The 23,339-nt window shown below is 38.1% G+C and overlaps 1 protein-coding gene across 4 annotated transcripts in view; it reads right to left on the bottom strand.

Annotated features, from left to right (window-relative positions):
• The window catches only part of NBEA (neurobeachin), a 612,123-nt gene that overhangs the window by 59,511 nt on the left and 529,273 nt on the right, over positions 1–23,339 (bottom strand). For all 4 annotated transcript variants that reach the window (XM_082602053.1, XM_082602054.1, XM_082602055.1 and 1 more), the window contains 2 exons: positions 21,517–21,657; positions 12,397–12,516 (listed from right to left, as the gene is read on the bottom strand). In XM_082602053.1, the coding sequence (XP_082458179.1) occupies positions 12,397–12,516; positions 21,517–21,657 (261 nt within the window). The remainder of the gene's footprint in view (positions 1–12,396; positions 12,517–21,516; positions 21,658–23,339) is intronic.

Below are 23,339 nucleotides of genomic sequence, written 5' to 3'. Positions count from 1 at the left end.
AATCATTAGAGAAATGCAAATCAAAACTACAATGAGGTATCACCTCACACAGGTCAGAATGGCTATCATCAAAAAATCTACAAACAATGAATGCTGGAGAGGGTGGAGAAAAGGGAACCCTCTTGAACTGTTGGTGGGAATGTAAATTGATACAGCCACTATGGAGAACAGTATGGAGGGTGCTTAAAAAACTAAAAATACCATATGACCCAGCAATCCCACTACTGGGCATATACCCAGAGAAAACTGTAAAACAAAAAGACACATGCACCCCAATGTTCACTGCAGCACTATTTACAATAGCCAGGACATGAAAGCAACCTAAATGTCCATCAACAGATGAATGGATAAAGATGATGTGGCACATGTACAATGGAATATTACTCAGCCATAAAAAGGAGTGAAACTGAGTAATTGGTAGAGATGTGGATGGACCTAGAGAGTGTCATACAGAATGAAGTAAGTCAGAAAGAGAAAAACAAATATCGTATATTAACACATATATGTGGAATCTAGAAAAACGGTATAGATGATCTTATTTGCAAAGCAGAAAAAGAGACAAAGACGTAGAGAACCAATGTATGGATACCTAGGGGGAAAGGGCGGGGGGTGGGAGGAATTGGGAGACTGGGATTGACATATATACACTATTGATATTATGTATAAAATAGAGAACAAATGGGGAACTCTACTTAATGCACTGTGGTGACCTAAATGGGAAGGAAGTCCAAAAAAGAGGGGATGTATGTATATGTATAGCTGATTCATTTTGCTCTACAGTAGAAACTAACACAACATTGTAAAGCAACTATACTCCAATAAAAATTAATTTTAAAAAAAGTGTTCTCGGGCTTCCCTGGTGGCTCAATGGTTGAGAGTCCGCCTGCCGATGCAGGGGACACGGGTTCGTGCCCCGGTCTGGGAAGATCCCACATGCCGTGGAGCGGCTGGGCCCGTGAGCCATGGCCATTGAGCCTGCACGTCCGGAGCCTTGCTCCGCAATGGGAGAGGCCACAACAGTGAGAGGCCCACATACCGCAAAAAAAAAAAAAAGGGTTCTCCTGCTAAAACCAACATTTATCTGCTATAGCATAAGTGTTTATCTTAGCAATCCTCTGTGAGAATTTGATCATTAACCGTTCTTATGATAATAAATGTGAACCATAGAAAAATATAACCATGTTTATTTTCTCCAGCATTATGAGAGTTTGAACAGATTTGTGTAAATGAATTTTCCGGATAAGCAGAGCTTAACTTTTTAAGAATCATAATTTTTCTTCTATTTCTTCTATTTAAACCATTTAAATAGAAATCTCTCTAAAACCCATTATATAATTCCCTGATATTTATTTATTCATGTACTAAAGTTTGAGTACCAGGCATTGTGATGGGTACTAAGAAAACAAATAATGAACAATCATCGCCTTACCTTTGAGTAATTCATAGTCTGGTCTAGGGGCAAATGTATAAACAGATGGTTATAATGCACAACAATAATAGCTGTGAAAGTATAAACAAAGCACAAGGGAGCAGAGAGGACAGAGCAGGGAACTCTGGGCAAGTCAGAAAAGATTTCACTGGAGATCAGACATTGAGTTCAACCATGGCTAAGATAAACGTGGGGAAAGGGGCAGGGGGACTGGCAGAGAGTATTATCAAGGAGTGGTACGAACCGAGTATGGGTGGAGTGTAGGATATATTGGGGGACAGATCAAGATGGGGTGGAATGAGATGGTGGGAGGTGTATGGAGTCAGATGACGAAGGAAGTTTTATGCCAATCTAAGCTCTTTGGATTTTGTCTTATTGGCAATAATTTTAAAAAAAAGAGCTATTGACATGATTACATTTATTTTAAAGCAAGACATTGGGTGTCAAAGTAAAGAATGAACTGGAGAGGGGAGAGACTAGGTATATGTGTGGGTGGGGAGGGGGAAAGGGGGAACCAGCAGCAGCAAGGAGAACGGGAGGGAAGAGGGAAGGGAAACTGCGGCCGTGTGGAGTAAGGGGACATATTGTGGGACTGTACCAGGGAGGGCCATCTGCAACACACGTGAGGATGAGTAAACAAAGATGTGGACCCGGGGATGCAAAAAGGAGAGGGAATTAGATGGCTCATACGGAGAGGCAAATATATATTAATAATAAACTACGTACAAGACATCAAGGGCACAAGGAACTGTGGGAAAGGAGAACTACAGTGAAATTAATATGTTAATGTAAATTTTCAGTGACTTGAATGTGATGGGGCAATTAAGAAGGGGCTAAAAGAAAAGCTAATAGGTAAACAAACATTCTTATTTGCAGATAATGATACAGCTTAGGTGGTGGATAAACCAGGGACTAAAGGGTGCTTCAGCAACATCTATCAGCAATGACTATCATGAGTTTGACTTCTGGGCTGGGTAAGCATGACAGAGTATATACCATGTTGCACTGAGGGGCCAATTTGGTAAAGGTGTGTGGTCACTGATTAGAAGGTAGAAGTAAAGTGTCATTGCTATTCTCATTTATTTGTACTCAATCAGAAATGTGTAACTGTTACAGACTGAATATTCTATTCCTCCAAAATTCAAATGTTGAAACCCTATCCTCTAATGTGATGATATTAGAAGGTAGGGTGTTTGGAAGGTAATTAGGATTAGATGAGGTCATGAGGGTGGAGCCCTAGTGAACGGGATTAGTGTCCTGGTGAGAGTCCCGAGAGAGCTTGCTTCCTCTCTTTGCCACGTGAGGACATACAAGAACATGTCCTTCCGTGAGCCAGGAGGCAGGCTCTCACAAGACACAGAACCTATGTGGGCACCTTGATCTTGGACTTCCAGCCTCCAGAACTGTGAGGAACCCATTTCTGTTGTTTATAAGCTACCTAGTTTATGGTAAAACACAGCAGCCTGAGCTGACCAAGACAATAACAGCAAAATTTTCTTTTGATCTTGCTCTCATTGCTTGGGAAAATGTGGGAAATTAGTATAAGATGTAGAGAAGATAAAGAACATTGTTATTTGCACATTACCCATTTTATATATGACAATGAGTATCCATAGCTTCCCAAATGGTCCAAAATGGGGAGAGGAATGTAAGCTCATGCAGTTGTTCCATGGAGAGGGTGATTTATGTGTAATAAGCTCACATAAGTCAGGGATTTCCCAACTGTCTTTCGTCAGTTATTTGTGTCCATGTTCTATCTCTAGAACTAGCCTATGTAAGCTTCCTTGAGGACCGAGAGGGATATACATCCACATGGATATAGCAACATGGATTTATTTTTTATTTAGACAGCCCAAAGAGTTTCGGTTTATCTTCAAGTGTCCTGGTGCTCTAATGTTTTTCATATATATTGTTTCCCATTCTTTCCCGTGGTAGAGGGGCAATAAAATACGTGGTTATTATTAACCTACTTGCCACTGAATGTGACATTCACTGAATGTCATTAAATTAGACTCGCAAAGGCATAAGAAGCCTAGGATTTTATATTAATAACAGTTTGGGCAAAGCAGACTTTGAGGCTAATTTTGTAGGTTTATATTTTGCTAAATCCCCCACAGCTCTTGGTGCTATACTTTGTATGCAGCAGGTACTCATTAAATATTAAACTATTGAAGATATGAGATAAAATCATTTTAATATCACTAGAAATCTTCTGGGGACTATGGAGATGGTTGCAAGAATGCTTCGAGATAGGAAAAGAGCCAATAAAGTACTTTATTAAATAAAAGAAAAAGGATGCACCCAGAAATAAAATTTGTACCTTTCGAGAGGAAACTTTTGCAGCTTAAAAAATGTTATCTTGCTTATTCTAGTTTTGTTAGAAGGTTCAAAGGTGTAAGAGTTCAATTTAAATTTAGAAAAAGTTGGTTTTAACGTTGCCAGTAAAATTGTACCCAAACTGAAGAAGTGAAGGAAGCAAGTCTTTTTCATTTTAACTTAAGCTCTCCAGAAAGAAGGGGCTGAAAGCCAGCTACCACCAAGGAGAACAAAGCGAGGCTGAGGAACCTCTCCTCTGAGGGTTATTTAGAACAGCGGGAGTGGGGTGGGGACTTTGAAGGCTTGAATCGCAGCCAATCATGAAAAAGTAGGATTACCAGGGCCTTCAGGATGATCCTAAGTGAGACATTTTCTCCACTCTGGTCCTCATCTGGCCGACCAGAATGTGGTCATAAATTAGGGTGTTAGCTAAGATGTTGGTGTAAGCCGCTGGAGGCCTGACATTTGACGGGAAGAAGAAACTCTCCCAGATTCACTCTAACAATATTTTTTGGTTTTTTAGGATGCAGATTTTAAAAAAAGACACATTTTAAAGCAATATGAAGACATTCCTGAAGTACAGCATATTTGCAAAGTCCCTCGAAGCTTCAAAAGACCAGAGCTGTAAGCGACTAAAGCAGTCTGAACCCTGAAGTCTTGAGCTGGGGAAGTTTAAGTTTTGGTTTTTTTGTTTTGTTTTTCCTTGAAGGGGAAGGAAGAGAGTAAAATCACAGAAAGTCTAGGGAGAAGTTGCTGAAACAGCAGAGAGGGTGCAAGTTTTTATGCCTCAATTTTATTGCTTTAAAATCTTGTTTCAAATGGCATTTTAAATTTAAAGTTAGTATGTAAATACAGGGCATCCATATATAATGAATATTCACATTTATATTATTTAAAGAATTTGCTTATTCTAAAAAATTTAATGAGTTAAGAGAGTTTCACCTCTGAGATTCAAAGGTTATGTACAAGAAGATGACAATTATTGTATCTGGGCTCCAAGACAAGGAAACAGCTGAAATGTCACATCTGGCCATTCAATCTTAAAACAGCAGGAATTACTTATTTGTGTCTTACTGTGTCATGACACTGTTCTAAGTACTTTACATCTTTTTCTTACTCTTCACAAAAGCTTCCTAAGGTATGTATCCTCATTCTTCCCACTTATGGACATGAACACTAAGGGTAAGTAAGTTGCTAATAACTACACTGCACATAGGTGGTAAAGTCAGAAATCAAACCCAAACACTTTAGATTCAGGGTCCCTGCTCTTACATTCTCTATTTTTCCTTTTAAAACAGCAACCCACTCTGTATGACTTCATTCTGTTTTAATTTTCTGCACAGGAATTCTTCTTTTCTTTTTTAATTTATTTATGCTCCCGTGTCCCACTGTAACAGAAATCCCATCAATAAGGGATCTCACTTGCTCACCACTCAGTGGTAACAATGGTGCCTGACATATAAAAAAGGTACTCAATACATATTTGTGGAATGAAAAATGAACAGGTCATTACTATATATTTATCATATCCTGAACTTCAGGCATGCAATAGTGGTAAAAGGTTTTCAAACAGTATTAGTTAAAGCAGAGTTACCGCAGGGCTACCAGTTAGTCGTAGTGATGGGGGAGGCTGTCAGGCTGGCAGTTTTGGGACCGTCCCTTCTACCGGGGAAGTGCATTGGAATCATATGGTTCTGAGTTGAAATACAGACTTCTCACCAGCTTGGGCAAGTTTCTTAAACTTTAAGAAAAAAACAGTTTCTTGATATGCAAAATTGTGATGATGACAGCAACTAAATCACAGTGTGGATGTGAGGATTAAATGGGGGTAATGTGTGTGAAACAATGCATTTCATAGCTTTATGCAAAATACTTTTTGAAGCTATTATTTACTCTATCAACAGAGTTTACTCAGTATCAAAGTATATCCCATAATCAGTTAAAAAAAAAAAAAAAGCTCTGTCACTTTGGATATTTGTGTTTGAATGAACACCTGTGTAGACACTTCAGACAATTCAAGTGTTTTTTATCAAATATATGGACTAGCTTACATGCTACCTAGGCTAATCAGATATATTTTTATAAGTTTTCTGCACTTCAGATTTTGGTTTTTCCAAATGCACAGTCAAAATGAACTGGTTGTATAAACCAAACTGAAACTTACAATTTTTTAAAATTAGTAACTTACAGAGTTTTCTCAACGATCCCCATAATAATCCCTCTCATCCTGCATGCTGTCTGGCATTTCCACTTTACTGTTCCTCCCATAAAGAGGTGGAGTCTATTTCCCTTCTCTCTGAATATGGGCTGGCTTATTTCAACACACAGAATGTGACAAAACGACATTTCAGGGCTTGCAGAGATGCCTAAGTCTTAAGAGGCTTGGCAGCCTCCATGGTTGTTCCCTTAGAAGTCACCATCACATGAAACTGTGTGGCTGCCTTACTGGAAAGATCATGTGGACAGACAGACAGGCCTGGACAGTCCCCGACCGCTCCATCAGCTCCATCAGACGAGGCGCAAAACATGGGAGTGAAGCCATCTTGCTTCTCTGACCCAGCCAAGCCTCTCCAGCTGTCACTGTAGCACAGAGGTGAGTGGTCCCCTCTGAGCCTTAACTCCCATTGCATGATTGTCAACAAATAATAATTGATGCTGTTTTAAGATGAGGTTTGGGTGATTTGTTACACAGTGATAGATAACTGAAACAGAAATTAATGCCTGGGAGTGGAGTCCTGAAGTAATAAAAACTTAAAACACGTGGCATTGGCCTTGGGACAGGGCAGTAGGCAGAGGCTGGAAGGATGGTGAGGACACTGCTGGTGGAAGATCAGGAAGGACGTTGCTGTTAGAAGCAGGAGGAAATCAATGCGTGATACGTCGTGTGGGATAAACTAACAAGACTAGTTCCTGCAATCATTTCAAAGACAGAAAAAGTACCGAATGAACCTGTGCTTCTGGTTAAAGATATTTCCAGGCAGAATGCTGAAAGTGACCACTGGTTTCTTTCAATGGTATATGGATAAGGTATTATGAGCTAAGGAAGAAACTGCTCAGATTTAAAGCAGTATTTAGAGAGACATAGGGGCCTAGGACAATCTTGTCAGATTCTCAAAATTAAAAAAGGTTCAGACAAAGATCAATTCTAAGGTGCTGTAAGTAAAATATGGCCATAGGGAAAAGGGTGCCTGTAAAACCTTTTATAAGTGCTCAGAAAAATTTAAGATAGAGGTTTGCAGACTCACTCGGCCACACAAAGGGCTTCCAAGAATCTTATGAGCATTATAAAGGGCATCCTAATCACAGCCTGAAGTAGGGAGGATCCTGTCTTGAAAGAACTTGTGAGAAAGAGTTTTTTTCTGACAGTGAACTATACTTTGATACATAGAAAATCCACAAATTGTTTAAGTTGCTGCACCAACTTGGGCAAAGGACGCCTTGGCCCCAACTTTCTATGATCAGGAAGCATGTGGAGAAAGCTACTCAATGACTACTATGTACCTTCCACACTCCCCCATTTTTGAACAGAATGTCTGTTGATGTTTACCTGCTCCTATCTTACCACTGGGAGCTGAATATACGTGGGACAGATAACTTATCTTTTTAGCTTCCAGGTCTCCAAATTAGGAATTTCTGTACCTCACCTGTATGTGGACTTGATATAGATCATGAGCTACGAGATTTTGAGCCTGATACAATAGTGGGATGAGACTGTGGGGAACAAGTTGAATATATTTTGCTTGTACGAGGAATGTGAATTGTGACTGGGGAGAGGACTTCAGTAGATTGTTTTCAAAGATAGCCAGAACAATCCCCCTGACCTCCATGTCCATTTGAAATGTGATTTTGCTGCTCATCTCATGGGGAAGTGGAGTCCATTTCTCCTCCGCCTTAACTTGGGCTGGCACTGTGACTTGCCTTGACCAAAAGAATGCTGTGGAGGCAGGTAACACTATGTGACTTCCAAGCTTAGGCACTAAGTAGCTTCACAGTTCCCATTTTTTTATCCTCTTGGTAGGCAGACACCTGAAAAAAATTGTGATGATCTTCCCAGACAGACTACACAAAGAGAGAGAGGACCAGTCAGTCCCCAGATGTTCCAGCCGTTCTTGCTAAGGGACCAGACACGTGAATGAAGTCATCTTGAATCTTTCAGACCCAGAGAGGCCACCCGCTTGGACCTGACATGGATCAGAGACAAGTACCTGATGAACCCCATTCTGATTGCAGAACTCTGAGAAAATAAATGGCTGTGTTTTTTTAAGCCACTAATTTTGGAGGGTGGTTTGTACATAGCAATAAATTATTAGAGTATGACTTGGTCTGTCAGTTACTCCAAACTAGTCAACGTGGCTGGATATAATTGTGAGATCATGCAGAAGAATTAAAGCAGCAAACCATCCAATGAATAAAGCACTGGAAATAACTGAATAGCCCTCAGTGCTAGTTCTGGCTCCCTCTTGACCTGCTGTGTGAATTTAGGCAAGCCACTTAATATCTGTGAACTTCCTTTACGGAACGGGGATAATGATCTCTATCTCATGGGACTGTTTTGAGGACTGCATCAAATGACCAAGAAAAAAGCATGCTTGAAAACTATTGAGAATTATTCAAGAAGAATGAACTCTTCTATTATAACTTGTAAGTGTGCTTCTATAGAGGTAGCTCAGGCACTAGCTTGCCCACTTAAAATAACAGCTCTTCTGTTTACTCTCTTCCCATTGATAGATTTCTGTTAACCAGCTTCTCTTTAAGGAAAGAGTCCAAGTAGTTTAAAATTTCCTAAATGAAAAATAGTGCAGAAGGCACCAAATACTATTAAAGAAATGGCAAGATGAATATTAAAACAGGCATTTTGTGTCTGTAAATGTGATTTCTAGTTTATTTTAACAGCTATACTAAAACCCCATGGTACAGTTAATAGTATTATATGCGTCCCGTCAATAATAAGAAAATATCCTCTAACACAATTTCTAATTTACAAGCTTATGACAAGTTCAAGCTGCTGAGAAATTGGACTTGAAAGTATGTCTTAGAATGATAGAAGACCACTATTAACACTATCATAATTGTATACCAACTGCATCAAATTTGACATTTCAGTTTAATATAGTTTGCTGAGAGAACGTACCATTTTATGGCTGCCTAGTGAAATCAAATCCAACCCAGACGTTTCCACTTTTCTAATATAATTCACTGCAAGGTTCTAAAGCTGCCATCTCTTTTCTTCCTTTTTTCAAAAGATTGATGCCCTGGCATTCGTTGATTCCACAAGAGCTCATAATGGGTCAATGAGTCAGTGGTGAGCACCTCCATTAACTGTATTAATTTACACTATGTCACCTTAATGACATTTTGTCACAGGTCCCTTTTCTGACATCTACATAGCTATTCAAAAGTAATAGAACAACTTTTGAAGGCATTAAGGAAAATTAGTATAAGAACTTCAGTAAGTTGAATGTCATTGTTACCAAGACTATGCTGAAGGAGAGAAATTAAGAAAATAAAATAAAGTAAAAACGAACTGGTCTGACTTAGCTCGGGAGGCCTCTCTCCTGAGAGATCACCAAGTCTTCTCTGCCCAGCTTGTACTCATTACCACAAGAAGAGACCGACGGTAACAAAGACAGACAGAATGAAACCATCTACTCTGTCCTGGTTCTCCCTTATATGAGACCTTACCTAAGTTAGGAGATGTTGCAGATGTACTTTTCTTCAGAAATATAAAAACATTTCTTTAAAATTATATATAAAATGTTTTAACAGCTCAGTGATAAGAAGTCAAGAGTTTAGGCTTTAAAACTATATTACTCTTGGTAACACATTCTTCCCTGCTAAATCAGGTATTATTGTAGAGGGAAAAATACCGTACATGTTAATCAATACATTTAAACATGAATTTAGAAAATCTCAAGCGTACAACCATCATTATTACCAAAAAACTTCTCTCTAACATTCCCTCAATGAGGACCCCCACATTCTGATGTTACAAAGGGAAAGAGTGATACATTTGGACACACACACACACAACCACAAAAATATAATTGAGATCTAGCAAAGGTGAAGGACTGAGAAACCATACTTGCAATGCAACTTTCTGCAGTCAATTTCAGATCTTTTTCAAATCAATAGGAAAAAGACGTATGACCCAACTGAAAAATGGGCAAAAGATATGAACAAGTTTACAGGTCAATAATTCTATGAAAAATGCTCAACTTCACTCATAACTAATGAAGTGCAAGCCAAAACAAAGCTGACTCTGTTTTTCACTCACCAGATTAGCACAAGTTACACTGTTTATTATAAGAGTGATGGTCGGGGCAGGGGGCATGGGGAAGGTGGCATCCTCACATGATGCTGTGAAGGGAGTGAATGATCATCTTTGGGAATGAAGGTTTGGCAGCATCTTTCAAAATTGAAGATGTATATAGCTTTTGAACCACCAGTCCCATTAACAGGAATTACCTTCACATATACACACAAAGGTCCTCAAGATATCTGTGCAAGGATTTATGGCAGCCTGTGTTTAACAATAACGATCAGAGAGAAAGACAAACTATCCATCAATAGAAGATTGTGTGTATAAATTATTGTATATGTAGGCAATGTGCAGGCTTCAGAAAGAAGGGGTCTACGTGGAAAAGTACTCAAAGTATATTATCATAGAATATAAAAGGTTCAGGGTGGTGGTGGGAGAGAACTGAAAACGAGAGCAATCCATGCAATGTCAGACTGAGGAAGTGAGCATCTTATGAACTAATTAAGTTGGGGGGTTGGAGGATGGTATCTGTTTGTATTAAGTACAGCTACCTGGGATAAAAAACTTAAAATGTCCTGAATTAGTGATAGCCACATTGGTCCTTGTCCTTGATGATGTGCCCCCAGGAGCCAAAGGAACACAAAGGGTAACAAAATATAAATGTTTCTGAAAAGTTTCAGAACAGGAAAACTGCTGGGAGAATTCTGGGAAAAGCCTGAATTCGGCTTTACGGGCACTGGTCCTCAGAGACTGACATGTAACTAGGGGGAGATATCTGGTGATCGGAAGCATCAATAAAGCTCTCAGGATAGAAGGTAGAGCCTAAAATGCTACATAAATTAGGATGACTGGCTCATGTGTGTGGACTTGTGAGGATGAACCTTTGAATTAAGTAGAAAAACCGAGTTTCTGTTTTGTGATGATGTCAAGAGTGAACAGGCATTTTCACTTGAAAGAGTTTGATATAATATGGATACTGAATTGAGATATAAATAATCTTACATATGATGGGAAATCTTAAAATATAGATAAGAATATTTAATTTACATACAAAATATTTACTGAATGCCTTTTAAAGACACTGTGCTAATTCTAGAAGCCTATAGACTCCCCATTTTATGTTCAAAGTGTTATTAAGTAAGAAATGGACTCCCTTCTTGATTTCATTGGTTGTAAATCAGTTTAAATGGTGGTTTATGGATCTTTTAGAGTGGAATTTCTCAGTGAAATTATAAGTCTGTTCGGAGAAATATATGGGCCTTAAGAGTTTAATATAGCAAGAATGCATGTTACATTATCTTACTTCCAAATGTGAATACGTTGTATGTATAAATTATATGCAAACTTTGATGGCAATGAATAAGACACACAGGTATGCTACACATTACTTGGATTCATTCCCTTTGTTTTCTGCTTTGAAAAAAACTAAATAAAAGTTGTATTCATCCGATTTCTTACAGTTCAGTAACACTGTAATTGTCTTTTAAAATATTTGCAATAGATAAGCATAAATATGTAAATGACAATTTTGACTTTAATTCACTGTCTTTTGTTGGATTAAGACACTAAATGGAATGATACTATAATATTTGTATATTCAATAGCATGAGTGGCAGTGATTGGAAAAAGTTTGAAGAAAAGAGGATTAAAATAAGAAACACATATACTTATGTAATAACCTGATCATATAATCTTATCATCAGGAAAAAATGAGAAAAATGAGAGAGCAAATATATTTTAATGTTTTGAATACAACCATTTTTAAAAAAACAAAAGCCCATATAAATGAAAAATAAATCTTTATATTTAACAATAGTTGAGTAGTACCAACTGTAAAATGACTCTGCTCTCTGGCTGTTCCTGGATATTGTGTGTGTGCTGGTTTAATCTAATGTGTATTGTTGCGTAGTATCCCCAGGCACAGCCAAGTAAAAGCTAAGGTTGTACAGAAAGCCTACATTTTAAATGGGTCTTGTCATTAATGCTTTATTAATTGCCCCAGGCTATGTAAACCCAAAGCTGGGCAAGCTATAACAATATGACACATTAAGGTCAAATCCAATTCCTGCTGTGTTTTATGGAATGGGCCAAATATTGAGTTAACAGCAGGAAAGGCAATTTCTTTCCAGCTCCTGATTGTTCGATCTAAATTAGATAGGAATTTTTTGAAATAACAAAAACACCTTAACCGAATAATATAAAAGAATCCTAATCATTTTCTGTGGTGCTCAAAATTATTTCCTTTAGTTTCCTCTTAGGTTAGATATGCCACATAATTTTAAAATATGATGAAATAAAGCTGTGGAATAAAATATCTTATACACCCACTTAAAAAAATAAATCAAAACTTCAACATATTTTGAAATTAATATTAACAAATAAAAGGGCCTACCTTTACATCAGAAGTATCTCTCTGACTCGTTCTCCAAGACCTTGCAACGGACGAGAAGGTTCGATTAGGATGGTCAAATTTTCCGTCATTTGCATTGAGGAAGAAGGTTGTGAAAGGTTCCTAAAGGAAAAAAAAGTGAAGAATTTGACCCTTCTGAACACAACTGTCCTCTCCCTTTGTAAAATATTTCATTTTTTGAAACTCTTCTGAGGTGGAAATGGTGCAGGTTCCTGGAAGGACACCCACACCCAGGAGTCAGGAGGTGCTGGTCTGAGCCAGTCTGGACCACTGAGTCACCTGTCACTCTTCAACCTCGGCAGGTCATTTTGCTTCTTGGTCTTCAGTCTTCTGATTTATAAAAGGATAGAGTTCTAGTGCCCTGGGATTTTATGATGAATGATTTTGCATTACTGTCAATATATAACTCAGATCTTCTTTCTCATAACTAAGGCCACACATAGTAACACTCATAAGAAACTCTCTCCAACACTGTTCACCGTAGTGTGAAATTAGGTAGGGAATATCCATCTTAGGCTACCTGTGAAAGTCTCCTAAAGTTACCATATTATGGTCTGATGATCTTTTTTTTTTTTTTTTTTTTTTTTTTTTCTTTTTGCGGTATGCGGGCCTCTCACTGTTGCGGCCCCTCCCGTTGCGGAGCACAGGCTCCGGATGCGCAGGCCCAGCGGCCATGGCCCACGGGCCCAGCCGCTCCGCGGCATATGGGATCCTCCCAGACCGGGGCACGAACCCGTATCCCCTGCATCGGCAGGCGGACTCCCAACCACCGCGCCACCAGGGAGGCCCTGATGATCTTTTTAAAATGCAAATCCTTGATTAAAATCCTTCCATAGCTCTTCAGAGCTCTCTGGGAAAAGTCTAAACTACTTGATTTGTCTTAAGAGAGTCTGAGTGATCTGGAACCTGCTTAACTCTTATCTCTCGCCATCCCCATCTTCACATCCTAAGGTCTTGCCACACTGGTCTCACTTCTCGTCCCTTGTATGTGCTGTTTCCTCTGCCTAGTATAAACTTATCCCTCTACCTCACCATCCTGACTTGGCTAAGTTCTTCTTATCCTTTAAGTCTCAGCCAAGACATCATTTTCTCCTGAAAGACTTTCCTTGATTTGTCAAGTTCTCCAGTGTGTTTAAATAGCAACAGATATTTTCTCAAAACACATCCCTGAAGCATTTGTCACATTGTTTCGTAACTGATTTTTAACTTCTCTATCTTCCCCACTACATGAATAGGTTCCATATCTACCATATTCACTGTTTTATCTCCAACACTTAGAAGAACTCCTGTTACACCCAAGTTGCTCAATGTATAATTTGTTGAAGGAAAGAATGAAATGAAGTTAATACAAATCAGACTAGATAAACTCTAGTCCTTCTATTCAATAGTATTCTGTAACTATTACCTTATCAAAACTTGGTGTCTGTCATCAAGAACATGTTCCCATAGCAGGAAACCTAGGAATAACTTTATCACAAGGTCCTAATGTATTTAATTTTAATGCTTTTTCTATAGTTTTTATGATAGGAGAGAGGCATTATTTCTGATGTCATTAAACTTGCTTCCAAATTTAAAAGGATTAAATAACATTCATTCTTACTAAGGATTTCTTAGGAAATTTCAAATATAACAAAGATGAGTATATATTTACTTTCCTATGGTTCAATCCTTTTCTCTTAAGTCTAGGATAAATGATATGTCACTCCTAGGTTCAATAATGCTAAGAAATATTTCCCAAATATTGTTTATTTTCTTTAATATATAACTTCTGTTCATTCTTTTATATCCATAAAACATGACTTTGTTTCTTTAAACTCCTCTTTTTGCCACTAGTCATAAGGTCCAGTTGTCAGGCAACAGCTATAAATATTCATATTCCTCAGTACGTTCCTGAAATTTAGTGTGGCTAGATGACGTCAATTTTATAAGTTTATAATGTATCACCAAGTCTCATGTTTAGTACTGAATGACAGAAAACTATGGTGAAAGAGATAAGATGAAGAATGATATAACACTATATAGGTAAGTAGGGTATTACTGATTTACCTGAAAATCAAATATGCACCCAGTAAGTCCATATTGCTGTTTAAGATTTTAAGTGACTTGAGAGACAAATAGATGTCACCAAAATTAAGTTAGGGAAAAAAAATTTAACTCCCTATTAAACTGAAGGTAGTCAATGCCGTATATCTTATCACTAAATTAAAGTAGGGATATAAAAATTCTAGAAGTAGCAACAGTAAATCGAATGAAATATGACAGATCTAAGTTTGAGTCTTGGTGGAACCATTTACTTCTCTTAGGTACCTTACTTAACCCCACCCAAGTAAGTAGTGGTGTGAAGTAACTGTATCTCAGTTCTTTCACCTATGTTAGGTGGGAATGACAATACCTTGTGGGTAATTAAGATTAAATAATAGTGAGAAAGCTTGAAGTATCTTAGCTGACACAGAGTGATGAAGATGACTACCAGCTTCATGCACTGTGTCAAGTACTCACTGCTGGGCTCCACCCTGACTGCCAGTTCCCTAGACACTGACCAGACTCTCAGTTCCTTAGGCCTAATTCATCCCTCTATTAGAACCAAGCAAGTGCTTGGTTCATAGATAGTGTTTAATTAATGTTTTTCAAACTCATCTAAACATACAAGGTATGGTTGGGAGAAGGGGGGGGTATGGCTGGATAAGAGTAAGATGTAGTTTTTCTTGTCAGTTCTTAACCACTAGTTGGACCATAAAGTTGCATCTTCAGAATCCACTTCTTCATTATGCTAGGACGCTGATGTAAGGCATTTATTTTTTCTTTGTAGGTAGTAGGCAGAGAATAATTTAGAGGGACCAGACTTGTCTTCATGATTTTTAACCTACTAAATACATGTGAGTGAAGATCCGTTTATACATGCAAAGTCTTACTTCTTATCATCGACCACTAAAAGCTGATCTCTACCCCAGCCTAAATGATAAAATCCTTCCTTAGTTTTCAACCCTTAACGAAGGCATGCCAAGAATAGCGCAGATGGGCACAGTGAAAATAAATCTGAAATTGAAGAATTATTATCTCTGGTCGTGAAGTTTATGAGTCTGGTGGCACCTAAAAGTGGAGAATATTGAAGAATTCCACATTTCACTGTCCTACGTAGCCTTTATAAAGATCTGATTAACAACTGTTTGAGGGTCACATACTTCTCTACTGACATTTATTCTCATTATTCCTGAAGGCCTCCAGTTGCTACAGTGGTAGAGTACCAACAGAAATGGATAACCTATTTGTTTATAAGTGGGTATTGATCTTCAAGCTCTGATCACTGTGGAGATTACCTTTTACCATGTGTTTCTCTATTACCTTCAAGGCACAGTACAAGGACTTTCTTTTTCATTTGACTCATGCCTGACTAACACAGAGGATCAAGAGCTGTATTAAGTTTAAGAAACTTCTGTATTTATTCACCTGACACATGTTGATCAAACCATGCTCTACATGTACATCACCATATTAGATATTTTATCATTCTACTAGAAAAGCTTTTGGCTTGGGAGATAAGATGAACAAATAAATAAATGTTAAACAGAAATTTCAAAAATTAAAATACTTGGGCTTTAAAAGCGTCAGGTTTGGGGCCTCCCTGGTGGCGCAGTGGTTGAGAGTCCGCCTGCCGATGCAGGGGATACGGGTTCGTGCCCCGGTCTGGGAGGATCCCATATGCCGCGGAGCGGCTGGGCCCGTGAGCCATGGCCGCTGGGCCTGCGCATCCGGAGCCTGTGCTCTGCAACGGGGGAGGCCACAACAGTGAGAGGCCCGCATACCGCAAAAAGAAAAAAAAAAAAAAAAAAAAGTCAGGTTTAAAAAAAAAAACAAAAAACTTCAGGTTTGGTCCAGTAATACAATATAAGTGGCTGATGGCAGACTTCCTTCTCCTGATTACATCTACCCCAACCTTCCAACCCTTTCTCAGGGCTAGAACATCAAACTAACCTGTCCTGCATGGGAAGTACCTGTCCTCCTGAATTCTGTCATAAACTTTAGTCCCTGCAAGGACACTAACAACCTGTCCTGCCTTCCAATGATCGCAGACAATTCACCCTTCCTGGGCAACAGAACCCTGTGCCTCTGCCCCTCTTCTCTTTAGACAACTCCTTTATTCTTCTGTCTTATATGACTTTTGCTCAGTCATCCCATGAGGATCTTTTCTTACATCCCCCTCCCTTTTTAGTTTTCTTCTTTTCCTTCTCTTCATTTCATTTGAAACAAACTCCATCCCTGGGTAATAGTCAGTGCTTGTGACATAACTCTATCAAAGAAAAGATGTATACTTTGAAGTTACATAAAGCATAATAAAGACCAAAGGGAAGCAAACTGAAGTTACTGAGCACCTTTCTGTGCTTGGAACTGTGGTATCTCAGTTAACTAACGCAATTCTCACTATGGTCCTTCAAGTAGATGTAATCACATTCTAGGAAATGGAAGAACCATTATTTCTACTGTACTTTGGCTAACTTCACAAGTTTATTTTCTCCCATCGCTTTCAAAAGAAACCAGAAATATCTTTTAGAATCTTCAGAAACTTACGCGCCTACCATACACCAGTCTCTTCGTTAAGAATCCCTCATCTTCCTCTAAGTATATATGCACTGTCTATAAGTATCAAGAGAAACACGATGACGATATTTTATTCAGTAGCATTATCTTTTGGTACTTGCGTAAGTGTTTCTACTATTCTTTCACTACAGATATATACTGTTAAAGATATATTATGGTTTAAACAGGCTCTTGGGTAGGCTTTCAAAGCAACCCATAAGTAAATCCCAAATTCTAAACAACTGATTTATAAATTAACTTTTGTTGTACAACCTATTCAACTTCCTAAGAGTTATAATTAAATGTTTGACAAGTGACTTTTGAATAGGTAGGTTGAATATACTGAATTTAGAAGGTGAATTCCAATGTAATTCAGAATTACTTCTGTGTATATGCTATATATTCAGGGTAAGATTTAAAGTAAAAACCTTCCAAGTAAAATGTGTCCTATTATACTAGTTAATATCTGAACAAACTCCAAACTTCTATAATAGTTTATTCATCATTTGTCCAACAGCAGCTAGCAAAGAAACAGCTTTTTCAGAATCTTGTAGTTTAGACAAGTGACTTCACTGGTTGTGTGTCTAAAATAATATTTTTAAAGTAATGAGGTAGGGACTTCCCTGGTGGTGCAGTGGTTAAGAATTCGCCTGCCAATGCAGGGGACATGGGTTCGAGCCCTGGGCAGGGAAGATCCCACATGCCACAGAGCAACTAAGCCTGTGTGCCATAACTACTGAGCCTGTGCTCTAGGGCCCGCGAGCCACAACTACTGAGCCCACGCACTGCAACTGCTGAAGCCTGTGCGCCTAGAGCCCGTGCTGCGCAACAAGAGAAGCCACCACCATGAGAAGCCCACGCACCGCAACAGAGTAGCCCCTGCTCTCTGCAACTAGACAAGGCCCGCATGCAGCAACAAAAAACCCAATCCAGCCATAAATAAATAAATAAATAAATAAATAAAATATAAATATATATATATAAAATAAAAAATAAAGTAATGAGGTATGTAGTTAATTAGCATTTTAAAGCAATTATTATCATTGTCATACTAAACATATTGACTGAAACTAATAATGAGTTTAATGACTGGGTCTAAAAGGCTTGAAAGGTAAAGGGCAGATACTTATTTTAATCTGTATTTTGTTTTTATGAACAAATTCTTAGTGACACAAATTTTAATGCATTTTCTACTTCATAAACTCCTTGGGATGGGAGTGAGGAAATCACAATTCCCTGGGCCATTAGGTTAAACACTTAGTAAACTATTAGACCGTGATACTTCTATTTATAACAGCACAACTTAAGATGTGTTGGTTAAATGAGTCCCCCTAAAAGCAATCTTATATATTTCTTCTGCCAATGCAGTAGCCACAGGCCACATGTGACTACTGAGTACTTAAAATATGGCTAGTTCAAGTTGAATGTGCTATAAATATAAAATACATTCTGGATTTCAAAGAATACCAAAACAATGTAAAATATCTCATTAATAATTTTTACATTGGTTACATGTTGAAATGATAACATTTTGGATATACTGGGCTAACAAATGTATTTATTAAATTAATCTCACCTGTTTCTTCTTACTCTTAAATATGGCTACTAGAAAATTTAAATTACTTACATAAGTGGCTTGCATTACATTTCTACCATGCAGCACAGCTATAGACAATACTAAAAGGGCATGTGTAGCATAAATAGGGATAGCATGTCTGCCGTACCCTTGCAGAGATTCAAATTTGTATTCCATTTCACTGGAATAAGAAATCAATTTAGGGATGAATTATGATTTATTATTTGATAAAATGTTTAGTTTATCAGGGATAGAAGAGTGTTAAATCAGGCTGGTGATAATAAGTATTTTTATGAACTCACACTTAAATTCTTATAAGTCTGACTTCAGACTAATTTGATTATATAACAGCCATTGAATACCATTTTATATATTTCAAAATACTATTTTATATATGTATGTATAATATACTCATATAATTCTCAAAACAACCCACTTGATAATGCTTTTTTTAATCCCCAAAATGCCCAAGAAAAGTGTCTTACTCCTCCCATGGTGGAGGTTCACTATAGTAATGGTTGTTTCTTGCTTTTCATTTCTTTGTTTGCTTATTTGTGAGCCCACATAGAATATGAACATATTTTACGTCCACTGTAAAGGACATCAACTGTTTGAGATATTGACTGGTAAATTTTTGTGTTTCTGTATTTAGTTTTGACTTGTGGCTGAAACTGCAGGATAGAAGCTACAAAGTTCTCTCTATATACATGTTCTGTAATTCAGAAAAGCCTTTACTTCTTGCATGAGTGTGAAGTATTTTCTTACACCTGGAGAGTATTAATAAATTATTACAACCCATAAACTAAAGGTGTTCTGATTGGTTTATAGTGGTAAACAGGCACTTGTATAAATCTAATATCTCCCCCAAATTAACAGAAAATAAAGAAATAGATCTTATACTCAAAAAGTGTTAGAGTTAAAAAATATTTCTTAAGAAACTGCTAGCTCAGAAACATTTTTATAAAAGGATACAAGTTCACATAGTTAAGGTGAATTTTTCAACAAATTAGACTAACAATTTTGGTCTAAAAAAGGAAGTTTTATGTCTTTTCCTTTAGTTTATAATTACATAGTGTATTTTTAAAATACGATTTGAGTTTGTTTTCTTACAGAATAGTTAATCTAAACTTCTTTATTTCTTATGCTGGTTTAGGATTATGAAAAATATAAAATATGTGTTCAGTTAAACTGAATCCTAATTCTGACAAACTTTTTTTTTGATAACAGTAATTATTTGTAGTATATCCTCTATCAGTGATTTACAAGTTACTTAAAACATATGCATACTATATATTTATAATAAGTTCAATTTCTCCCCATTATGGAGAGAATGCTTGAGAAAGATCTCCAAACCAAATTGTCATTCAGGCAGTGGGAAAAAATACCTTTGAAAATAGGAGATGCATTCCTGTGTATGCACATTTTCATGTGCTGCTTTATCAATGTGTTTCTGAGGCAAATCAGCCTCATGCAACAGAATGGTCTGAAGTATGTTTTGGTAAGAGAAGAAAACTTTATTGATTGCACTGACTTAGAGGTTTGACTTAGCATTCTGTAATACTCCCCAGTCGCTTATAGTTTTTAAAAAAAGTCAGACCATCTGACTCCAGTAATTGGTCCTAGCTAGACTAGATTGGAGAACACAAGACTAAAGGCAGAGAGATTTGCTAAGAGCTTTTGCAATGACCTAGATGAGAAATAATGGGAACCTGAACTAAGAAGTGCCAGACTCAATAGAGAAAAGGAGATAGACCGCAGTTGGTAGAGCTTATCAGATGTGATGTCAGATTGGATGTAAGGGCTGATAAAATAGAGAAAATATCTAGATTGGGTAACTGGGTGCAAGATCATGCCGATTGTTTAGATAAGAAATCAGTAGGCACCCCTGCAGGTTTATGAGGAGTTCATTTTTGGAAATGGTGTTTATCGTATTGTGAGGTGTTCAGGTAGAAAAATCTAGTAGTATATAGAAATAAGTAAATACATTTATATATTAGAAATATAGGTCAGGAGCCCAGGAGAAATGTCTGCAATGAAGACAGAAGCTGGAAGTCATTAGCTTATAACTGAATGATGTAGTCCAGCTAAAGAACGTAGAAATATCCTGGGGAATAGAAATATGGAGAAAAAGAAAGCTGAGCATGAGACTGGGCAGGACAGTTAGGATGACAGGAGGGAAACCAGGAGAACATATTGTCAGAGGAGCCATGAGAGGAAGGAATTTCAGGTAGGAGGAAGTGAGCAATGGTGCCAAATGCTTCAGCTATACCATGAAGCTCTGCCACATAACCCCTGACCTCCACAGGGACAATTCAGTAAAGTGATGGGTGTGGAACCTAAATCAAGCAGGCTAAAGATTGAATGGCAGGTGATAAAGTGGAGACAAGCACAGTGCAGAACAAGACAGTGGAGGTTGTTTTTCTAGTACATTTGACTACACAGGGGTAGACGTGGAAAGTCACTGCAGGGTGGGTAGGGGCTGGAAGGAAGTATGTACGTATATATGTAGCTATGTATTTTAAAAATTGCAGAGACTTGAATATATTTATGTCTTAGGAGAAAGAGAAAGTAGTCTTCATAACATTTAGAAAACTGTTTTTAAAATATGCTACCCCAGAAGCAAGATTGGGAAGGCTGGGGAGAGTGCCAGCCTGTAACAATCAGTGAGAAAGGAAACAGTGGGTGTTAAGGATGCACTCAGGAGTTTGGTACCTTTTATAAATGGTTTACATTTAAGAAACTCACAATAATCCATCTTTCTAACCCAATTTTGCAAATAAGGCAACTCATTAACAGAAAGGATTCAGGTTTTGCTAGAGTTTGGAATCTCTACTTCACTGGTCTCTAATCTTTGTTTAAAACAAATACATATATTTGATTTTTATTTAATTTCCTTACGTTAAGTACTTCGAGATATTAAAAGCAAACTGTAACTTAATGAAGGCACTCACAATTCGAACAAGCCAGGATAAGGTGGATGTTGCCGTTGAATAATGTGTGTTATAATGGTAGGGAGGACTTTGATCATCTTCCCACGTCTCGTAACGCTCTGCGTAAAACACAGCTCTCTTTGGGTTCAAAGCACCAATCGGCTATAAAAAGAGAAAAAGAAGCATTGTGTTTAATACAGTCATACTAGATATTCAATACTATAACTCTTTACCTGAAAGTATTTACTATGAATTCATTTTAACCATAGAATATAAATAAATTATTTTGTATCTATTTTTACCAAATTTGATTTTGATATTGATATTTGATTTTGATAATCACCACACTTGCTAAAATTCACTCAAGAAGATGATTTATGTATGCAAGGTTTCTAGGTTTTTGGTTTTTATTTTCTTTTGTGGTACTCAGGCCTCTCACTGTTGTGGCCTCTCCTGTTGCGGAGCACAGGCTCTGGACGCGCAGACTCAGCAGCCATGGCTCACGGGCCTAGCCGCTCCGCGGCATGTGGGATCTTCCTGGACCGGGGCACGAACCCGTATCCACTGCATCGGCAGGCGGACTCTCAACCACTGCGTCACCAGGGAAGCCCCGGTTTCTAGGTTTTATTAAAAGTTTCCATAAACTAGATTACCAGAGATGATTCAGTTTAAATTGTTAAGGCAAAGCCAGTATTTTGATGTTATTTTGCCTACTTAACCACAACCATAATGAACATTTAGCTTGATCATAGGAAATCCAGTGAGGAGAAAGTGTAGCAGTTGACCATGTGACAACCATATTAGAGAAACCTTGTCTTAATAGGCTGTCACCCAGAGTGTGAAGGACAATAGTCACTTATATGGAAACCCTGTTGGAATGTTAGTCCCATTCTGTTATTATACAGATGGGGCAAGTATCCTTTCTATTAAGTTCAACTGCAAATCTAAGGCTGATGGAAATAATCCAGACAATTCAGATTCCCTGGAAAGCATTTTGTTAAGGCCACTAACACTTGTCTTATCTATACCACCACACTACCAATTATAATGTTAATCCCTACAGTGGAGCACATGGTAAAATGCTCAAGATACTATATGTATTTTTTTCAACAAAGCATGTGTTAGTTTGATCATTGTCTCAAACTTCCTAGCACACCTAATCATTAAGATTTTCCAGCATATAGTCCTCACAATTTCAAATAGCAAACTGGCTTAGCTTAAGTTTTTGCCTGATTTTGGTTTAATGGAATATGGAATCCATTAATATAATACCTAATAGCTACATTATTTTGTTTTAGATTGCATACTATAAAAAATAAATGTTTCTTAGAAAACAAAAGATGAATACTAAGTAAAATATATAATTCCTCTATTTCAAAATTTAATATTACTAGTTAACTATGAAGTTCCCCCTAAGGCTTAATTTTAACAAGGAAGTAGTAGAAAATTAGTGTTTTGATGGCGGTGTGGGAAGACACCGAGTTAGCGTCTCCTCACAGCTAGGGTGCCCGCTGGCCACTGGTGGGGGACCCTGATGGCCAAGGAGACAGGAGGAAACCCCCAGTGAACCAGTAGGATGTGGGGGGACTGAGAGGGGGAGGAGAAGTGGAGGCCAGACAGGATTGGCACCCCTGAGGCTGGGGAGATCAGGAGAGGCAAGTGGGAGGGACCCTCCGGGAGGAGCGGCAGAGGAGCAGAGGGTGACTGCCTGGCCCACTTGGGCCGGGGAGCCTGCTGAGTTCCCAGGCTGGTACCCCCCCCCCCACCAAAGCCCCCTTGAGGCTGCGTGGGTCCTGGGGGCATAGGACGGAGGTGAGAGAGATCAGAAGAGGCAGGCAGGAGGG

This window comes from Mesoplodon mirus, assembly GCF_964341445.2.
Source record: "Mesoplodon mirus genome assembly, chromosome: 17".
Lineage (NCBI taxonomy): Eukaryota > Metazoa > Chordata > Mammalia > Artiodactyla > Ziphiidae > Mesoplodon > Mesoplodon mirus.
This window is presented reverse-complemented; position numbering and strand designations above follow the sequence as displayed.